The sequence below is a fragment of the Eurytemora carolleeae genome, unplaced genomic scaffold, assembly GCF_000591075.1.
Source record: "Eurytemora carolleeae unplaced genomic scaffold, Eaff_2.0 scaffold1419, whole genome shotgun sequence".
Taxonomy (NCBI): domain Eukaryota; kingdom Metazoa; phylum Arthropoda; class Copepoda; order Calanoida; family Temoridae; genus Eurytemora; species Eurytemora carolleeae.
In genome coordinates, this window is record NW_019397305.1 from 60,840 (window position 1) to 81,911 (window position 21,072).

At 32.0% G+C, this 21,072-nt stretch overlaps 4 protein-coding genes and 1 long non-coding RNA gene across 6 annotated transcripts; all 5 read left to right on the forward strand.

Annotated features, from left to right (window-relative positions):
• Positions 1-1,073, forward strand: LOC111713406 (uncharacterized). Its single transcript, XM_023488252.1, has 2 exons — positions 1-275; positions 353-1,073. The coding sequence occupies exons 1-2, from the start codon at positions 2-4 to the stop codon at positions 400-402; spliced, it is 324 nt and encodes a 107-aa protein (XP_023344020.1). The 5' UTR covers position 1; the 3' UTR covers positions 403-1,073.
• A 141-nt stretch (positions 1,074-1,214) lies between these two features.
• Positions 1,215-5,837, forward strand: LOC111713407 (zinc finger autosomal protein). Of its 2 annotated transcripts, none has more exons than XM_023488254.1 (3): positions 1,215-2,576; positions 4,561-4,623; positions 4,710-5,837. In XM_023488254.1, exons 1-3 carry the CDS (start codon positions 2,417-2,419, stop codon positions 5,669-5,671), a joined length of 1,185 nt encoding a protein of 394 aa, XP_023344022.1. In that variant the 5' UTR covers positions 1,215-2,416; the 3' UTR covers positions 5,672-5,837. The 2 variants fall into 2 exon arrangements, with proteins under 2 accessions (XP_023344022.1, XP_023344021.1); XM_023488253.1 differs by having other exon boundaries at positions 1,216-2,576; positions 4,456-4,623.
• A 1,050-nt stretch (positions 5,838-6,887) lies between these two features.
• Positions 6,888-13,930, forward strand: LOC111713397 (H/ACA ribonucleoprotein complex subunit 1). The gene is made up of 3 exons (XM_023488245.1): positions 6,888-8,159; positions 9,490-9,702; positions 13,684-13,930. Exons 1-3 carry the CDS (start codon positions 7,850-7,852, stop codon positions 13,752-13,754), a joined length of 594 nt encoding a protein of 197 aa, XP_023344013.1. The 5' UTR covers positions 6,888-7,849; the 3' UTR covers positions 13,755-13,930.
• A 1,049-nt stretch (positions 13,931-14,979) lies between these two features.
• Positions 14,980-19,453, forward strand: LOC111713399 (uncharacterized). Its single transcript, XM_023488246.1, has 3 exons — positions 14,980-15,761; positions 17,710-18,169; positions 19,315-19,453. Exons 1-2 carry the CDS (start codon positions 15,545-15,547, stop codon positions 18,123-18,125), a joined length of 633 nt encoding a protein of 210 aa, XP_023344014.1. The 5' UTR covers positions 14,980-15,544; the 3' UTR covers positions 18,126-18,169; positions 19,315-19,453.
• A 35-nt stretch (positions 19,454-19,488) lies between these two features.
• LOC111713400 (uncharacterized) lies at positions 19,489-19,944 on the forward strand. The gene is made up of 2 exons (XR_002767687.1): positions 19,489-19,584; positions 19,910-19,944. It is a non-coding gene; the product is annotated as an uncharacterized LOC111713400 (long non-coding RNA).
• The last annotated feature ends 1,128 nt before the right edge of the window (positions 19,945-21,072 follow it).

The following is a 21,072-nucleotide window of genomic DNA, read 5'->3' on the forward strand; positions in this document are numbered from 1 at the left end:
AATGGCAGAAACAATAGAAGAAGAAATTAATCTTGAGGAGTTTGAGATGAAAGAAGAGACAGTTTTCAAGGAAGAAGAAATCCTTCTCTCCTCTACTGTAGAGAACATATGTACTGTATATGTACAGGGAGAAGGAATAAAGGAGGAAGAGTGTGAGCTGAAGAAGGAAATAGTTTATATCAAGGATAAAGTTATTACTCCTTCTACTGTAGAGAACACATGTACTGTATATGTACAGGGAGAAAAGGTCACGATGGAAAATTCTGGAATACAAGGTAAGCATTTAATATGATTCTATTCTTTTACATTTTCAGTACTGCAAAATACTTAACAACTAAAATACATGTTTTAGGTGAAATAGTTCTCAATGAAGAGGATCCTCGCTTGTTGGATCAAAGATAACCAAGAAGAGGAAACCAGAAGGAGTGAGATATCTATGTGATAAATGTGAGTTTTCTACAACCAGCCTTAGTTATCTCAGAGTGCATATTAAGAATAAGCACGAAGGAGTAAGTTATCCATGTGATAAATGTGAGTTTGCTGCAGCCAGAGAAAGTTATCTCAGAAAACACATTGAGAATAAACATGAAGGAGTGAGATATCCCTGTGATAAATGTGAGTATTTTGCAACCAGCCGAAGTCATCTCAGAGAACATATTAAAAACAAACATGAAGGAGTAAGATATCCTTGTGAAAAATGTGAATTTTCTTCAGCTACTGTAAGGAATCTTAAAATACATATTGCAGGTAAACATGAAGGAGTGATATATCCCTGTGATAAATGTGAGTATTTTGCAACCAGCCGAAGTCATATCAGTGAACATATTAAGAACAAACATGAAGGAGTGAGATATCCTTTTGAAAAATGTGAATTTTCTTCAGCTACTGTAAGGAACCTTAAAAGAGATATCGCACGTAAACATGAAGGAGTGAGATATTCTTGTGATAAATGTGAATACTCTGCAACTCGCGTAAATTCTCTTAAAATACATATGGAGAATAAACATGAAGGATCGTGAGATATCCTTGTAAATAAAAAATTCAGTAAATCATAAAGAAATGACCTGGATTTTGATCCGGATCCAATTTTTTCCAGTGCGGATCCAGGATCCGGATCCGCATCAATACTTATGCCTGATATCCAAGAAGCCAAGTGTTATGAATTTACAGTTCGAATTTTGCCCCCCCTAGGAGCTCCTAGGGGGGGCAAAAAAAAATTTTGCGCTTCGCGCAAATCTTGCCCCCCCCCCTACATTTATTTCTGTATACGCCCTTGATCCGCATCAAATTTATATGGAAAATACTTGATAAATATTTATTTCAATATATTTCGATCCAGTTTTGCATTTTTTTATGTTATGGGGTATAACTATTTAGACTTATGTCGACAAAATTCGAAGTGATCGCTAAAATCTTATTTCTATCTGCTGCGTCTATGTGTATGTTCAGATTATTTTCAGGACTCCTGGCGGACTATATAAGAAAATTTCAAATTGTTGTCATGATATTTATAAGGATGCATGTATCACATTAATGCAGAAAATATTATAATCAATTTTAAGATTATCTAGTGCATCAAGATGTGATTTAAAGGAAATTTTTATTTTTTTGGTCGATTTTTTATTTTCTTTTATATAAAATTATTAATACCATAAATAATTGTATAGGTTTCAATTAATCATAGCGGAGTCTTCGACTTTAAGAAGGAAATTGTTAAAAACAACTTATACCGAAGAATGTAGCGTCCATACAAAACCAGAAAGTTGCGATATTCGGCTCAGATCATAAAAAATCAATTTAATTCCAAACAAATCATTCAGATATTACAACCTATAATCATCGCATTTTATTCGACGCATTAATATGTAGTTGCTACTTCATGATATTCAATTTAAACGACGATTAGTTGACCGCCAGGTATCTCCATGCTCTCGATGTTTCTGCATGGTTCCACGAAGGAAAGACACCTAGTGGACGAAAAATCGTCGCTTAAAGTGTATTGTTTTTATTTTTATGCAAACACTCCCTTTAAGTTTTTCTAAAACGTTAAAACAGATTAAAAAAAAAGCAAATGAAGTGACAAAAAGTAAACCAATCAACTAATGTGGATTTTAAAGTTTTTTTTTTAAAAGCAGAAAATTAAAAAAACTGATTATCAAACTATTAACTGAAACTAATTCTTTTACAATAAGGCTAGAAGGTCGCTTTGCACCCAATTTTCACTTCTCATTTTTAAATCTTACTTTTAAAGCCAGCAATTTTTCGGATTTTTTTTTATAAATTGATCAACTTTTCCGAGATTTCTGCATAGAAATAAAACTATTGAATAATTATTCAATCATGGTAACAGATCAGGAAAATATTTAAATTTCATTAAATTGACTCAAATACTTTCTAAGTAATTGTTTCAGAAAGAATGGTTGGAAATATGACAAAAGAAGAACTGAAAGGAAAGAATATTGAGATTAAAGATGAGATCCAGGGAGAAATCCTTCCAACCTCTACTGTAGAGGATACATGTACTGTTTATATAAAGGAAGAAGATGTAAAGGTTGAGATAAGAGAACCTAAGCATGGTAAAATTCTAAAATATAATTTAAATATTAAATTTCCTTGCATTGAATTCTCAACAAGAAGAATTTTGAAAATATTACATCTACTGAAGGCAAAAACTATGATATTTTCTTTTACCAAACCGAGAAATCAATTACGCTAGATTAATTAAGTACATTTTACCTTAAATCGATGATCAAAACAGGGGAGAAAATCGATGATCAAAAAAGGACAAATAATGGAAATGAATCTGTAATTTTCTCTGCTCATCTCTCTTATCAGTGTTTCGGATCCGTATCATTTTGATGCGGATCCGGATCCGCGGATCCGCATCCGTGATGATGGATCCGGATCCTGACTCTGATACGGATCCGGATCGGATCCGGATCCGAGGTAACTTTTGATTCTGTGAATCGGATTTTCCCTATTTTCCCTTTTTCCTATTTTCCCTGAGTAATCCTAAAGTTAAAAATGTCGTCATTACTATGTAAACATTAAATTATTAAAGATAATTTTGAAAAATTTTCGTCATGTAAATAATACATTTACGAACCATTTTGATTTATTTATTCCATGGTTTTGGTTAATTTTTGGCGCTACCCGGATCCGAAACGCTGTCTCTTATATTTATCTTTAAAGAATTGGAAATCCGCCTTAATGTTTGATTTATTTATACAGTAAAAGTAATACTTTGGGGATATGGTACTCTACAGAAATGCAAAAATATTAAAAGATAAAAGTATAAAAATACAAATATAGATATTTTAGTTGTATCTAAAAGGAACTGTAAACGTTATTTAAGGTGACTCTCCAGTCTCCATTTATCAAGTGGTATATCTGATTTAAAACGTTATTTAAGGTGACTCTCCAGTCTCCATTTATCAAGTGGTATCTCTGATTTAAAACGGTTTGTAAGGTGACTCTCCTGTCTCCATTTAACAAGTGGTATATCTTTTTTAAAACGTTATTTAAGGTTACTCTCCAGTCTCCATTTATCAAGTGGTATATCTGATTTAAAACGTTATTTAAGGTACTCTCCAGTCTCCATTTATCAAGTGGTATCTCTGATTTAAAACGGTTTGTAAGGTGACTCTCCTGTCTCCATTTAACAAGTGGGATATCTTTTTTAAAACGTTATTTAAGGTGACTCTCCAGTCTCCATTTATCAAGTGGTATTTCTGATTTAAAACGTTATTTAAGGTACTCTCCAATTATCAAGTGGTATATCAGATTTAAAACGTTATTTAAGGTGACTCTCAAGTCTCCATTTATTAAGTGGTATATCTGGGTTTAAACGTTATTTAAGCTGACTCTCCAGTCTCCATTTATGAAGTGGTGTATCAGATTTAAAACGTTATTTAAGGTGACTCTCTAGTCTCCATTTATCAAGTGGTATATCTGATTTAAAACGTTATTTAAGGTGACTCTCAAGTCTCCATTTATCAAGTGGTATATCTGATTTAAAACGTTATTTAAGGTGACCCTCCAGTCTCCATTTATCAAATGGTATATCTGATTTAAAACGTTATTTAAGGTGACTCTCCAGTCTCCTTTTATCAAGTGGTATATCTGATTTAAAACGTTATTTAAGGTGACTCTCCAGTCTCCATTTAACAAGTGGTATATCAGATTTAAACGTTATTTAAGGTGACTCTCCAGTCTCCATTTATCAAGTGGTATATCTGATTTAAAACGATAACCTTGAAAGCTGTCTAATCAACAATGCATGATATATATACATCTCTTTCTTAAACAATAATTATTTTTAATTAATTGTAAGTTCTCTTTAAAGATGCTTGTGAATTTCTGCTTTAGAAACATGATTCCAGCATGCTTCTCTATTTATACTAAAGGTCACTTAAAATTACAACTAAAGTTCTAATATTTCTCTCTTTATTGTAGAGGAGATATGTACTGTATATGTACAAGGAGAAATGAAGAAGGAAGAGATTAAAGAAGATGTTTATATCAAGATGAAGATGGAAGTACCCTCTACTTCTACTGAAGAGGAGACATGTACTGTATATAAAAAGGAAGAAGACGTTGAGATGGCAAATACTGAGATGACAGGTAATGATAAAATGAAATTACTTCTTTCTTACTTATTTACTAGAAGAGGACCTCAATCATACAAAATAATGAAATGTATATTTTAGGTGAAATAGTTCTCATTGAAGAGAATCCTCTGCTGGTTGGATCAAAGATAACCAAGAAGAGGAAACTTGAAGGAGTGAGATATCCATGTGATAAATGTGAGTACAGTGCAACTAAAGCTAATGATCTTAAGAGACATTTTGAGAGTAAACATGAAGAAGTGAGATATCCTTGTGATAAATGTGAATATTTTGCAACTAAACCGATTAATCTTAAAAGTCATAAATTGTCTACTCACGAAGGACTTAGGTTTCCTTGTGATAAATGTGAGTACATTACAACATGCCGAGGTAATCTAAGAAAACATATCAAGAGTAAGCATGAAGGAGTGAGGTATCCGTGTGACAGATGTGAGTATTCTGCAACCAGCCAATATCATCATAGACAACATATTCAGAATGTGCACGAAGGAGTAAGTTATCCATGTGATAAATGTGAATATTCAGCTAATACACAAAATCGCCTCAGAGAACACATTAGAAATAAACATGAAGGAGTGAGATATCAATGTGATAAATGTGAATACGCCGCAACTACAGCAAGTGATCTTAGAAAACATACCGAAAGTAAACATGAAGGAGTAAGATATCTTTGTGATAAATGTGAGTATTCTGCAACTGGACTAAATCATCTTAAAAGTCACAAAGAATATAAACACGAAGGAGTGAGATATCCTTGTGATAAATGTGAATACACCGCAACATGCCGAGGTAATCTAAGAAAACATATCAAGAGTAAGCATGAAGGAGTTAGGTATCCTTGTGACAGATGTGATTATTCTGCAACCAGCCAAATTCATCTTAGACAACATATTCTGAATATACACGAAGGAGTGAGATATCCTTGTGATAAATGTGAATATTCTGCTACTAGGCCAAATCATCTCAGAGAACATATTAAGAATAAACATGATGGAGTGAATACGCTGGAACTACAACAGGAGATCTTAAAAGGCACATCGTAAAAAAGCATTGAGGCGTGAGATATTCTTGTGATATATGTGAATAACGGCTCAGCTACATTTGTGCCTGGTCACAATTTGCTTAGTCACATTTTGCCTAGTTTGTCAAGAGCATGTTCTTTGCTACAGCTGAACTAGTTGAATTTTAATGAATTTTAATTGTATCTTGTCCAGGAATTTTAACATTTCTTTTACTCTATAAAATATGGTAATGTATCAGATAAATAAATATTTTTAAATACATAGGTTATATCTTTATTCATCTTTATTTATCTTCTGCTGGTCAACAATAGAAACTAGAACAGATTAGAATTTTTTAAACTTTTATCTTCTCTAGATTCAGAAGCATTTAAAGTTGGCGCAGTTTTTTCTATCACAGGGTAAATCATTCCATAGAGAAACAACTCTTAGGCTAAAAGAAATGTTTATGAATATCAAAGTGAAAGAAGATTTTCTGACATTCTTGTAATTCTGTTGGATGTATCTGCTAACATTGAAAACCAAGTACCTTTATTAACATTATTAATAATAATAATATGATAATCTTATGAGGAAAAAAATGTAATAATGGAAATTCTTAAACGAGATGAAATAATCTTGATGTATTCTTTAACGAAGGCCGCAGGCCTGAGTTAAAGAATGCATCAAGATTATTTCATCGAGTTTAAGAATTCCATTATTACATTTTTATCCTCATAAGATTATTATTATATCATATTTGTGAGGTTCCATGGGCACATACCCAAGAAATTATAGTANGAATATTCTTTAACTAGTGTAAGAATTTCCATTCTTTAATGCTTGGAGCGTGTAAGAATATACATTCTTTCACGCTCTGACCGTGTAATAATTTCCATTCTTACACGGTCTGAGCGTTAAAGAATGAAAATTCTGCACCTACAGTGTAAGAATAAGCATTCTTAAACGCTAGGAAGCAAACAATATTAAAATTGTTCCTCCTGAACCGTGTAATAATGGGAATTCTTACACGATAGGTTTACTACTATGGAACCGAACAGATATGATATAATAATAATTATTAATGTATAGGTCTTCGCCTATATGAAGAAAATTGTTAAAAACAACTCATACCGAAGAACCTAGCGTCCATACAAAACCAGAAAGTTGCAATATTCGACTGAGATCATGAAAAAAAAATCAATTTAATTCCAAACAAATCATTCAGATATTACAACCTATAATCATCGAATTTTATTCGACGCATTCGTATGTTGCTACTTCATGATATTTTTAATTTGTTTTAAATAGATTCAATTTAAACGATGATTAGTTGACCGCTTGTGCATTGTTTTTCTTTTTCGTGAACACTCCCTTCAAGATTTAGTAAACCATTGACACAGATTAAAAATGAAGCAAATGAAGTGACAAAAAGTTTCCGCATATTTTTGGCCTGTTTCCGGGTTTTAGCAAAAGTTATAAATTTTCATTTTGCTGGTTGGTTTCTCCTCTTTTTTTTCAATCCGTTTCCACGAAAATTTGGTCCGTGTCCAGTTTTCAGAAAAAGTAAAAAAATTTCAGTTTGTTTGTTGGTTTGCTGTTTCTGCAAATTTTTGGTCCGTTTCTGGTTTTCAGAAAAAGTTGGAAGATTCGAACTAAAAATGAAGGGACCCCCCCCCCCCCCAGCTACATCTCCACCATCCCCTTAATAACTTTTCTGAAAACAGGAAATGGAATAAAAATATGCGGAAACGGATCGAAAAAGAAAGAAAAACCGAGCAACAAACTGAAAATTTATAACTTTTTTTGAAAACCGGAAACGAATCAAAAATTTACGGAAACAGATCGAAAAAAACAGGAAACCGATCAACAAACTGAAAATTTTTAACTTTTCCGGACACCGGAAACGAACCAAAAATATGCGGAAACTGCTCGAAAATTTTGGGAAATCCCTCAAAAATATTTGACCCGTAAAAACCGGAATTCAGGGAAACCAATCGAATAAAGTGGGAATTCCCTCAAAAAATAAGTTTTGGGGGGGTTTCCGTTTTTTTCCGTTCCCGTGTTGGACCGTTTCCGTTTTAAGGCCTTTCCATAGCACCAGATCACATTATGTCACCCAAATTGTATCTTATGTCTTAAAACTACAATACACCAGCTAAGGAAACACATATGGAGTAAACTTTAATAAAGAAATACATATTTGCTGCCACATGCTCTTCAATGATATTGTATATTGGAGAGGGTGTACTATTGTTAGACAATTTAATGAGATTACTTCTAGCAGAGACAATGGCCAAAAACTTAAAGGAGGAAATAAAGATGGAGAATATTGAGATTAAAGAAGAGATTCAGGAAAATATCCTTTCCTCCTCTACTGTAGAGGATACATGTACTGTTTATGTAAAGGAAGAAGCCATAAAGATGGAGAATATTGAGATTCAGGAAAATATCCTTCCCTCTACTGTAGAGGATTCATGTACTGTTTATGTAAAGGAAGAAGTCATAAAGATGGAATATACTGGAATTCAAGGTAAATTTTCCCTTATATGCGTGCGCCCCATTTAAGGGGGGGTGGCACATACACCGAGTGCCCCCCCCCCTTTCCTATGCTCCCGGATGAATCCCACAAATTCTTGATTTTGTAGCAGTATTTTTAAGCTCTTCATTACCATTTTTATTCCATTTACTGATTTTTTTTCTTCATTTTCTAAAGTCCATAAACTTACAAGCTTGATCTGATCATGTACGCATTAAATTTTCATGTTTTTCTTTTTGAAAGCTATTTATTTTCATTGGTGGTACAAAAGTGTCTCGTGCATTAGTTACTTATAAAAATGATGTAGAAATGAAGGTTGCAAAGGCACAGCGGACATGCCTCTTTATAAATAGAGGGTCACTTGTAATTACGCATATATTCCATTAAAGCAGTGCTTGGGATCAATTTAATTTGATGCGGATCCGTATCCTGGATCCACACTGGGAAAAAATGGATCCGGATCCAGGTCATTTCTTTAAAATTTACTGATTTTTTTATTTTATTTTCTCGCATATTTTTATCCTAAAACTTGATGAACATTCAGAAATGAGGAAATTTTATAATCTCTCTTTTTTTTCAAAAGTTCAGATTTTGGTTTTAGGAGTAAAAAAGGTTTTTTTTGCAGTTTTTGGTTGATATATTACCCCTTGGATCCGGACCCGTGGATCCGCATATTTTTACGGATCCGGATCCAGCAAGCCAAAATCTTGCGGATCCAACGGATCCGGATCCTAAGCACTGCATTAAAGTATTTATTGACAAAGGGTGTTGACGGGGGGGGGGGGGGNCCCCCCCTACACAAAAGCTCTCTCTTTCAAAATTTTATTGAACAAAAAAAAGACCAGACATAAATGAACAAGAGGGATGGAACCGATCTTCGACTAAGAACGCCAAGTATGGAACAGAACGAGAGGACCGTTTTTCTACTTAGAATAGAACGGAACGAAAACGGAACAATTTCAAAAAAGTCATAACGTGCCCAACCCTACCTGTAGGGCATCGGTACTTATCATTAAGTACTTTTAAAGAAACTATCAAGATGTTTTAGTTTTTATACAACTTTTTTCTGTATTTAAGACAATTACAATCCTTCAATAACTATCGTTAACAATAACAACCCTAATTTTGCAAAAAAAACAATCATATGAAAATGTTCGCTTATAGTTTTAAAAAACAATAGTCTTCAAAAACAATCATTTTCCTTTTCTAAAACCCATAAACGATTGAATCTAATTAAAAAAAGCTTATTTAATGATATGATCGATCTCAAAAACTATTAACATTCCCAGTACAATTTAATATCCTATTTAATATTAATATTTAGCACAAAGGAGACGCAGAAGAGGAGCAGGAGGAGGAGGACCTTGGGTCCGAGGAGGTGGAAGAGGAGGAGTACAACGAGGAGGACAACAAGGAGGACGTCGAGGAGTACAACAAGGAGGACAACAAGGAGGACAACGAGGAGGACAACGAGGAGGACAACAACAAGGAGGACATGGAGGTGGAAGAGGAGGAGGCCGAGAAGGAGGACGAAGAGGTGAACTACATCGATATAAAATATAATTTTATATATTCAAATTTGAATTTACTATTCTACGATGTATAATCACTGAGTTTGAGCGCAAAGTCGACTTTCAAAATCATCTTTTTGAGTGCAGATACATATTGAGAATCGGTTATTCTTAAATTATTAAATAACGACGACAAAAAATGTAAACAAAATTTTTCAGTAAACTAATTAGTTGTTTAGGAACAAGGTGAGAAAATAAAAATCTATTCTTATCATCGAAAATACGTATTCTTATTCAATTATTAGTTTCTATAATCTCTCATTATTCACAAAGATTTTCTGCAAATTTTCTGGATTTTTATTGAAGAAGTTGACATTTGAAGAATTTGTAGAAAAAATCATAGAAAATAAGAAATTCAATATAATGATAAAAACGAAATAATTGATTCTGACATTGATTTATTGACAAATTTCTTTTGAGAAATATGTTCCTAAACACCTAATTAGTTTACTGAATAATTTTTACTTAATTTTTCGTCGTCGATATTTAATAATTTTAAAAAACCGATTCTCAAAACGTATCTGCACCCAAAAAGATTATTTTGAAATTCAACTTTGCGATCAAACTCACTAAATATACTTCGTAGAATAGTTTTATATGTTTCAATTGAATCCTAAAGAATTTGTCCACAATACTGCATACTCAGTTCAACTACCATACATAGCCGGTCACTCCCTTTAATGGATAATAATTTATTTTCATATTTAAATAATTTTAAAAATCTGTCTTATAAATGCTGTTACATACGTCAAATAATCTGATCCAACTTTTTCATAAATTTAAAGCTATCATTTTAAAATCTTTACATATAAGGCAATAATTTTATTATAAAGACTATCTGAAAATCATGAAGATTTCCATTCAACCACAAGATTTTTATATTTTTACTGAAAATTAAATTTGAAAATGTGATATTGCGTAAAAATTGAAGTAGAAACTTTCGATTGTGGCCAAGATGTCCGCGTAAAAATTGAAGTAGAAGTTTTGATTTTTGCATTTATTTTCTCTTTAGTTCAGGTAATTATCATATTTTTTTAACTACAAAAAAGTTGGTTCCACTTAAAATTGTATACAATCTTTTAAGATTTTAGCCAGCACTTAATTTAAACCGGTTTTGGGGGGATTTGAGACGCGGCTTAAATATATTAAATTCGGACATTCGTTACCCAAAAATATTTCAAACTCAACTTAAAAAGTTACGATTACGGTTCAGTGTTTAGTTTATACATTCATTTAAGTATTTAAATTATTCCTGAATGATTCAGCCTTAAAAGTAAATAAGTTTTAACGTCCAAGTAACCCTGATAGCAAGATGAAAAATTAAACAAATTCATTGCAATATTTTCTAAAGTCTCATCCATAGTAAACACCTGTGTACTTGACTAATAATACCAATACCAATACCAATACTTGACTACTATTATTTTAGGACGAAATGATAAAGTTCTAAATCTACTGGAAAAGTGGGCAGATATTTTGTTGAACTATAATAATCATTAAAGCAATATTTAAATGTATTTAATGTTGTTACAAAGCAATAGTTGTACCTATAGTGATATAAGTGAAATTGGTTTGTTTCTACCGCACAGTTAAAGTTTTTTGGACTATTTAGAGTCATAAATCGAGTCTAAAAGTCGTCTTCCTGTTCCAGAGTTTTTTGGTGCTCATTGTATTACCTTAGTTTATTATTATTTCATAATTTCGAGAAATTTCTTGTCAAAGTTGGTATTTTTATTTGTTTAGTTTGTAAGGCAGCAAACATATATCTGCAAATTCTTGAAATTTTACAATATTCTAGTTTTTTAATTTCAAACTGGACACGAATATTTTGACTTTCATTGGGATTTATTAGGATGTAACTCTTATTTTTTTTAGACTCTTGTCACAATTTCTAGATTATGAAACATATCGAACCTGGGTTTAACTATAATCGGTTAAACCCTAGCTCTAATATCATTTTAAAAGATTTGAAATTCCAACAACAATTTGTGTTAAATGATTTTCCATTAAACTCTAGCAGAGCACGAGATATGAGGGGTAATTACCTTAAATTCCAAGGATAAACCATTAATAACAGTGAAACTAAATGTACACGCTCTCCCGTAAAAAAAATATATTTTGCCAAAGGTTGTATAGTTAAGTTAGATATACTCTGGGTGCCCTCCAATATAGGTAAATGTCGTCTGTATAGCAATGGACATTCTTAATCCTCAGATGACACTGATTATTATAAAGAATGATAAACATAAACAAGATATAAAATTAAAAATTTGAATTAGAATTGCATTATATCAATACAATGAAGACTACTTTCGATTTAAATTTTGATTTATATTAAGTTGTTAAACAGTATGAATACACAATCATAGAAAAAAAGAGAATTGCTGTCCATTGAAAACGCTTCTTTTTGATTATTAGTAAACTATTACAATTTTATTTATGTTCCTTATAGCTGGCGAAACAGTTGAACCGAATAACTTAACAATTTATGAAGTAATCCACAGCTGTCCCAGGATAAAAAGTCTAAACTCGTATATATGGTCCCTATGGCATGCCAAACAGCTGAACCAAATGGCCTAATATTTTTAATTCAAATTTTTTATTCTTCAAAATTCGATTTTAAAAAATAAACGTGTAACGCCCAGCCTTTCTGCTTTCCATAAATAATGACCATATACATTTGTATTATGTTTCTAACAGCTGGTAAAAAGAACAAAACTAAATGACATGTAATATATTTTGAAGGGAACCCAATAATAAGCCTGGTTGGTGGTAACAAAAACTTAAAAAATTCAAATTAATTCTCTTTAAAATTTTGATTTAAAAAACTGCACAAGCAACGCCAGACCCTTCAGCATTCTATAGAACAAAATTTTACATTTTTATTAATATTCCTTATACCTGGCGAAACAATTGAACCTAATGACGTTGACAATTTTTGATGGAATCCAGAGGTGACGCAGTATTATCTTAGGCTATATAAATTCAATTTTTTTCTTTTTTATTAACTGCACGAGCAACCCCAAACCCTTCACCATACAATAGAATCAAAGGTTACATTTTTATTCATGTTCTTTATAGCTGGCGAAACAGTTGAACCGAAAGCCTTGACAATTTTTGAAGGAATCCAGAGCTGTCCCAGGATTATCATAGTATTTATAAATTCAAATTCTTCTATAAATAAGATTTAATATATTACTTGGGAAACGTTGGGCCCATCAACTTATTATATAATAAAAAAATCCAAAATCGTACATATTCTGCTAAACAGCTGAACCAAATGGTTTTATATTTTTTTGAAAAAACCCACGAGTATCACGTAAGTGACATACACTAAAATAAATTCAAATTTTTTATTCTTCAAAATTCGATTTTAAAAAATTTTAATGGACAACGACCGGTGTGCCGTGATTTTCTTTTTTCAAATGTCGTCTTTTCAATAATAATTCTAGAAAATCTGAGAAAATCTTTGTGAATAATGAGAAACCAGAATAATGAGAAAATAGAAACTAATAATTGAACAAGATTACTTATTTTCGATGATAAGATTAATTTTTATTTTCTCAACATGTTCCTTTATATGACATCCGTAGTTTATTGTAGAACTTTTTTTACAATTTATGTCGTTGTTATTTAATAATTAAAAAAAAACTAATTCTGGAAATGTATCCACCCCCAATGTGGGAGTTTTGAACGTAAAATTTGCGCTCAAACTCAGGATTTACAGATCTTTAAAAAGTTTAATATGTCTCAAATGAATCCGAAAGAAGCTTTCCAGAACACTGCATACTCAGTTCAACTACCTGACATAGCCGGTCACTCCCTTTAACTTCCAAGTAACCCAGAATGCAAGATAAAACCTTTAAAAATGCACTGCAATATTTGCTAAAGTCTCATTCCATAGTAAATAACCCGAGTATCCCAATACTTGACTAATATTATTTTAGAGACTGATCAAACTCTGAACATCTTGGAGAAAGTGGTGGATTTTCTTCTCAAACACAGCAACAAAGGATGATTTATAAAAATTTAAATCTGTAAATAAATATTGATCTCAGCTTTATTCAAAGTAATTCAATCCCGTTATGGTTATATTCTGCATCCAGCCTTGCTCCTTAAATATAAATGTGCTCACCAGTGGCGTACACAGGGGGGGCAGTAGTCATCTTGCCCCCCCCCCTGGAAAATACAAAATTAAAAGGAAACAAATTTAAAAAGTAACACCTGAAAATGACAAAGACTAAGGATCTGTCTAAATTCACTGTTAACACAAAATTTTAAGATACTTTAAACTAAAACTTTTGCAAAAACGAGACCTCGACATATTAGATATGCTCATAACATGATGTAAGATGTAATAAAGGTATTCTATTTTCTATTGTTATATTTTTTCTTACAGTCATTTTATAAAGGAATTGAGTCTTTGGCACAAACTCAAATTTTCAAACCTCTATATCCATACCACCTATCTATACCTATCTATCTATACCACCCAATAGCGTAATCCTTTGATATTTCAAACTTAGACTATTTGATCTAACAGAATTCATAGTTTGAAATATCTAAGGTTTAGGATATTTGGTTGAGAAGATATACAAATTAGAAAATAAGATTTTGTTGCAAAGACTCGTTTCCTTTATAAATTTATAAAGTTAAAAAGTTAAAGTTAAAGTTAGTTTTTCGAGCAAAGGAATAATTTTTAGACTCTATAAGGTTAGTAACACCCAAAAATGTAGTCTTTTTGATGTATTTTTATGGTGTTAATTGACTTTTAGAACAAAACAATTCCAGGGGGGGGGGCAAAAAACAGCGAGGGGGGGGGCAAAAATAAATGTTTGCGCTTCGCGCGAAATCTTGCCCCCCTGGCTAAAATCCTGTGTACGCGCCTGGTGCTCTCATATCCAATTTAAATGGTAAAGATTAGAAATATCCTAACAAAAGTTCTGATCTCACGTACAATTTGAACTTTTATTTGAACATTTTCTAAATATTGGTGACTTTTTTAACCAAGAAATATCGTAAAGGATATTATACTTTGCAATAGTATTGTAAAAAATAAGAGTAAAAAAAATTCAAATTTTTCTTTAGAATTCGATTAAAAAAATTCACAGGCAACGCCGTACCGTTCAGCATTGTATACAATAAAATATTTCAATTTATTTATGTTCCTTACAGCTGGTGTAACAGTTGAACTGAATGACTTGACCATTTATGAAGGAATCCAGAGGTGTACCAGGATTATCATAGTCTATATATAAATTCAACTTTTTTCTTCTATAAAATAAGATTTAAATATTGCATGGGAAACGCTGGACCAGTCAACTTCCTATATAATAAAAAGCCTATAATCGTATATATGTTTCATATAGTCTGCCAAACAGCTGAACCGAATGGCCTGATATTTTTTTGAGAGAACCCCGGGGGTATCTCCGAAGTAACATAGGCTAAAATGAATTAAAACTTTTTATTCTTGTAAATTCGATTTTAAAAAATTAAACGGGCAACGCCGGTGTGACGTGAAATTTGGCCTGGGCTTTAAAAAGAAAGTCCGGGGTACTGTATTTCGACCTGAAAACACAAATTGAACAAAACCTTTTTTCGATTCCGATACTATGATATTGCGAATTACCGCTACATAATTTTTATATGTGCAAGGGATAGAAATTAAAATATCTCTGATGTACTCAACCGACCACTCTATTGATTAATTGCTAGGGAGGTCTGTTGTGTACATCTGAGCTAAGCTTTACCTCTTCGTTTTATTACTCTATGATAAACACTGTATTCGATGCTCTTCAATGATATTGTATGAGAGGGTGTAACCGTGTACTATTGTTAAACAATGTAATGATATTTCTTCTAGCAGAGACAATGGCAGGAAATTCAAAGGAGGAACTAAAGATGGAGAATATTGAGATTAAAGAAGAGATTCAGGAAAATATCCTTCCCTCCTCTACTGTAGAGGATACATGTACTGTTTATGTAAAGGAAGAAGTCATAAAGATGGAAAATACTGGAATTCAAGGTAAATTTTTAAAGAAATGTAAATGACATTTTTCCTGATGGATCAAAGAATTAGAAACTAATATAAAGTTAAATCTGTTATTTCAATAATTTTTCTGTTGTGTCGGTTCACCCCTGTTGGATTCCGGGATTGCAGTACTCTTACTCAGTATGCTCCCTCTAAACCCTCTAAACTATTCACCTTGTTTTACATCCTACTCTGATTTGATCTTTTCTCATTCATCTTACCATACGATTCATTATTAATCCTATTATATCATCTTAGCACGCATAGGGGGCCCTCATATATTAAATGAGTCTGAATTATGCGGAGAAAAAATGAAAAATTTATGCTAATTTAGGTGTGGTAACAGTTCGCCCAATAACGTTTCACCCAGTCACGTTTCACCCAAAACGTTTCACCCAATAACGTTTCACCCAAAATAATGTTTCACCCAAAATAACGTTTCACCCAATTCACGTTTCGCCCAAAATACATTTCACCCAACTCACGTTTCACCCAAACTACACTAACTTAAGAGTTTAACCCCCCCAAAAAAAATCTTGCAAAATTTATTTTGACTTTTTAAAAATTATATCTTTTAATTTATTAAAATTGTATAGATAAGGTTACAGTTCTAATTACTGCTCAATTTATGCATGAGTCGATATTTATGTCTATGTTGATCAATAAGAATGGGCTTCCCCCTTTTTGAGGAGATGTACTTAGATACATGTAACTGTGTCGCCATGGTCAGATAAAATGTGGTTTTGCAGATTTCGAACAAAAAAGTTGCGGATTTACAACAATTTGCATTAATGTATTTGTATATATGAGTCGACCCAATCAGATTAGATTTTTTTAACCAATCTAAAAACATTTCCACAATTCTCTTGTTTTTCCCAATCAAAATTTGAGGTAAAACGGTCCAGGGGTTTTGGAGTTATGATCGGAAATCATAACTCATCGGCAATGTATGTTTTAGAAGAAAAAAAAAAAGTGAAACTCTTTAATAAGTGTAGTTTGGGTGAAACATAATTTGGGTGAAACGTAATTTGGGTGAAACGTATGTATTGGGTGAAACGTGAATTGGGGGAAATGTTATTTTACCAAAAATTGGGTGAAACGTTTTGGGTGAAACGTGATTGAGTGAATCGTTATTGGGCGAACTGTTACCACACCCTAATTTATCCTTTTAAATATTTTTAAATAAAATATTAGCAAGTAAAACAATGAACATTTTTACGGCACTCCGCGTAATCAAACATAACTTCTGTAGAGAATAATTTTAGTAAAAAAAAAGAAAACAAAAATTTGACATCAAAAGGCAAGTTTTTATCTTTTTAATTCTTAATTTTCACCCGAAAATTCAGCAATAACCCTAAAGACTTTTTTGATTTTCAGAGCAAAAAAATATAACTTATTTAGGAAAAAAAATATTTTTAATGATCTGGGGGGAAAAACTTGATGATGTCAAAAGGCATGTTTTTATCCTTATTTTTACCATTCATACAAAAAATTCAGCAAATAAACCCTACCATTTTATTTGATGCTCAGCGCAAACATATTTAATTTATGGGGGGNGGGGGGATTAGTTTTGAAAGGGGCGAAAGATTTTCTAATTTTCTAATTTTCTAATCCCTATATAATTGAAACCTGATGGTGTAAACCTTATTTCAAACTTTGACTTTTCATAGTTCATAGAATTCATTGTTTAAAAATTGATAATTTATTTCCTCAACTGCCTTATCATTGTACAAGTGTTTTTATTTCTTTGAAGACAGTAAAAATGTCATTGTTAGTTCTTTTGAAAATGTTATTTTACAAACACAAGACAAAGCATATCTCAAAACGCACAACAAATATTATAAAAAATAGCATTTTTGTTTGATTTTCAAAGTTTAAAAAATAACTTTAAAAAATAAACCGAGTGTTAAAAATCAATAAGATTTTAAGAATTTTTTTTAAGGACAGGATCAACTTGGAGGAAGTGTTCCTCCGGGAATAGGGATAAAGAAGAAGCAGAAACGGTCTGCTGATGGCTGGAAGAAGCAACAGGCCAGGATGGCCTTCTTCCACCCCAGCCCCGAGGAAAAAAGAAAAGCTCAACTTGAAGGAAGTGATCCTCAAGGAATAGGGATGAAGAAGAAGCAGAAACGGTCTGCTGATGGCTGGAAGAAGCAACAGGCCAGGATGGCCTTCTTCCACCCCAGCCCCGAGGAAGAAAGAAAAGCTCAACTTGAAGGAAGTGTTCCTCAGGGAATAGGGATGAAGAAGAAGCAGAAACGGTCCGCTGATGGATGGAAGAAGCAACAAGCCAGGAAGGCCTTCTTCCACCCCAGCCCCGAGGGGAAAAAAAGCAGCGATAATGCGGGAATTTACTAAGGCCTATATTAAAACCTATAATGACGTATATAAAAACTAACTAGGTATTCACTACTCTACAATAAAATTGAAAAATTTGTAAAAAAATTTTTTTTTATAAAACCAAGTATGCTATATTCTCAATGGTACCCATTAAACCTTCATCTCATCACTTTTGTGCATATATCGTCGTTTTCCTCGCTAAAAATGTTTAATTATTACAATTTTATTCTAAAAATAATTTTGAGAAAAACACTTTATGCAAATGACACGATTAAAAACAATAAGAAAATACAAAGAAATAAAGAAAGTAATTTATAACTTCAATAATTGTTACCCTCCTTTTCTTTTGAAAATTATTTAATTCCCACAATAATTGCAAATGATTGGGTAGGATTGGAATTCTATTCGGTACATAAGGATAGATAGATAATTTCATATGAAAAATAAATAACTTTCGGATAATAATATAAAATAAAGAAAAGATAAACTTTCAAAATCAAATTTTTCAATTTTGATCATGAAATTAATCTACAACGCATTAAGAATAAAATGAAAATATTTATTCTTTCTCAGTTTTATATTTTTCACTATTACAACCGATCTCTGTTTTACCTGTTTTTCTAAGATTTAATTTTGATTAACTGTTAATTTATTGAGAAGCTTGTCCAATTTACAAAGGTACCCTTTAAAGCTTTGGTTGATTAAGAAAGTATAAGATATCCATCATCTCCTCGTTCAAAACTGATGGTTGATGAGAGTTCAATTGTGGTTTCTTATCAAATTAACTGACAAACTACAAATATGTGCTTTGAACTATTTTAGACATTTTTTTTTGTAGGATATAGTCTTTTTCGTATTTGCTGAATATGATCTGTTTAAACCTACAACTTTTATACAAAATTGCATACATATGAATTTTCGTAAAAATTTGACACAGCTTTATATCAATTTCTCAAGCCAGACAGGAACATCAGATAGATGTATTATTCAACGCCTGAGATTCTCAGGTTTCATCCTATACCCCCTTTCATTTTTCCTTTACAGTCCCCTTAAGCTCTTCAAGCTAGAAAAACGACAATATATTTCACACAATTGATCAGATCTCAGTGTAAAGGGTTTCATTGTTGATGTGAAAGGTCACCAGAAAGTTTAAATTACAAGGACTCCATTTCATCTTGATAATGGTTTATTGAATCTTTAATTTCAGTATGAAGCTGTTGTCTCATGTTCACTGTGTAACTGTCGAGAGTAAGAAATTCTTCAGACAGCGTGACCACTAAGACTTCCACGTGCAACATCTACCATGTGACAGACAGTCAATGCTGAATCTGTAATGACAAATTTCAGAAAGAATGGCTGGAATCATAAGTGAGGAAATTATGAATATTGAGATTAAAGAAGAGATTCAGTAAGAAGAGGATACATACAGTTTATACAAAAGAATAAGATGTTAAGGTGGAAATTACTGAATCTCAAGGTAAGAGTTAACATCTTTTCATTGAATATTTCAGTGATCAATAAGAAAGGTTTTTTCCTTATCGCTTTTATTTATTTTCAACATTTTTTGCTAATCATTCTCCCCCCTGTACGGAAATAAATTAAATGCTGTTTTTTTTTAACAAAGTTCGTCAGCGAAGAAGACGTTGCTGATAGATGCATTCAAAACACCATGTATACCATCACTGGGCAACTTATTTCAATTACTACGCATACGTGTCTATTGAAATAATAAAAATAATAATAATTGATAATCTTAATAAATCAGAATTATAATTTTGACTTTTTCTAATCTATTTTTTTAGACATTATGAAAACCAATAAAGAGGATCGTCTCCGATATAAATTAAAGAAAACTAAGAAGAGGAAAGTAGAAGGTGAAATATATTCTTATGGTGAAAATTGAAAATTGACATTTAGGAGTTAGATATCCCGGTAACAAATGTGATTATTCTTCAACTACTAAAAGGGATCTAAAAAGACATATTGAGAGTAAACATGAAGAAGAGAGATATCCCTGTGATAAATGTGAGTACACTTAAACTACAAAAAAAGGTCTAAAGAGACCTATCGAGAGTAAACATGAAGAATTGAGGTATCCCTGTGATAAATGTGAGTACATTTTAACTACAAAAAAGGTCTAAAGAGACCTATCGAGAGTAAACATGAAGAATTGAGGTATCCCTGTGATAAATGTGAGTACATTTTAACTACAAAAAAAGGTCTAAAGAGACATATTGAGAGTAAACATGAAGGAGTGAGGTATCCCCGTGATAAATGTGAGTACACTTCAACTACAAAAAAGGTCTAAAGAGACCTATCGAGAGTAAACATGAAGGAGTGAGGTATCCCCGTGATAAATGTGAGTACACTTCAACTACAAAAAAGGTCTAAAGAGACATATTGAGAGTAAACATGAAGGAATGAGGTATCCCTGTGATAAATGTGAGTACTCTGCTATTTCGAAAGGTTATTTAAAATACACATTGACAGTAAAGAGAAGGGAGTTAGTTATCTTTAAGTAAGATTATTGTTATGAAATAGTTGCTATTTTATCGCGTAATTTCTTTCACTTATCTCTTTGCATTTTGGTATTTCGATATGATGTCAGAATTTAAAAAGGACGAAAGAGAGACAAAAGATAAATAAATGATTATTTGTTAGGGCTACAGCCTAACCATTTCTGGTTGTTTTAATTCGTTGACCCTCCTGAGATTTATGGTAATCGGCAAAAAAGTTCTTGGAAAAAAAGTTTCCGATAAAAAAGTCCTATAACAAGTGAAAATACATGATCCACCATGGAAAAAAGTCCTAGTTGTAAACATCCTTACAATGATCGTAAGCTTTCAGGGGCTTGTTATTAATACACCCATGGCTATATATATTCAATATGCAGATACATGGGGAAAAAAGTCCTTTTTTGGAAAATAAATTTCAAAAAAGAAATATAAAATATATTTATTATATA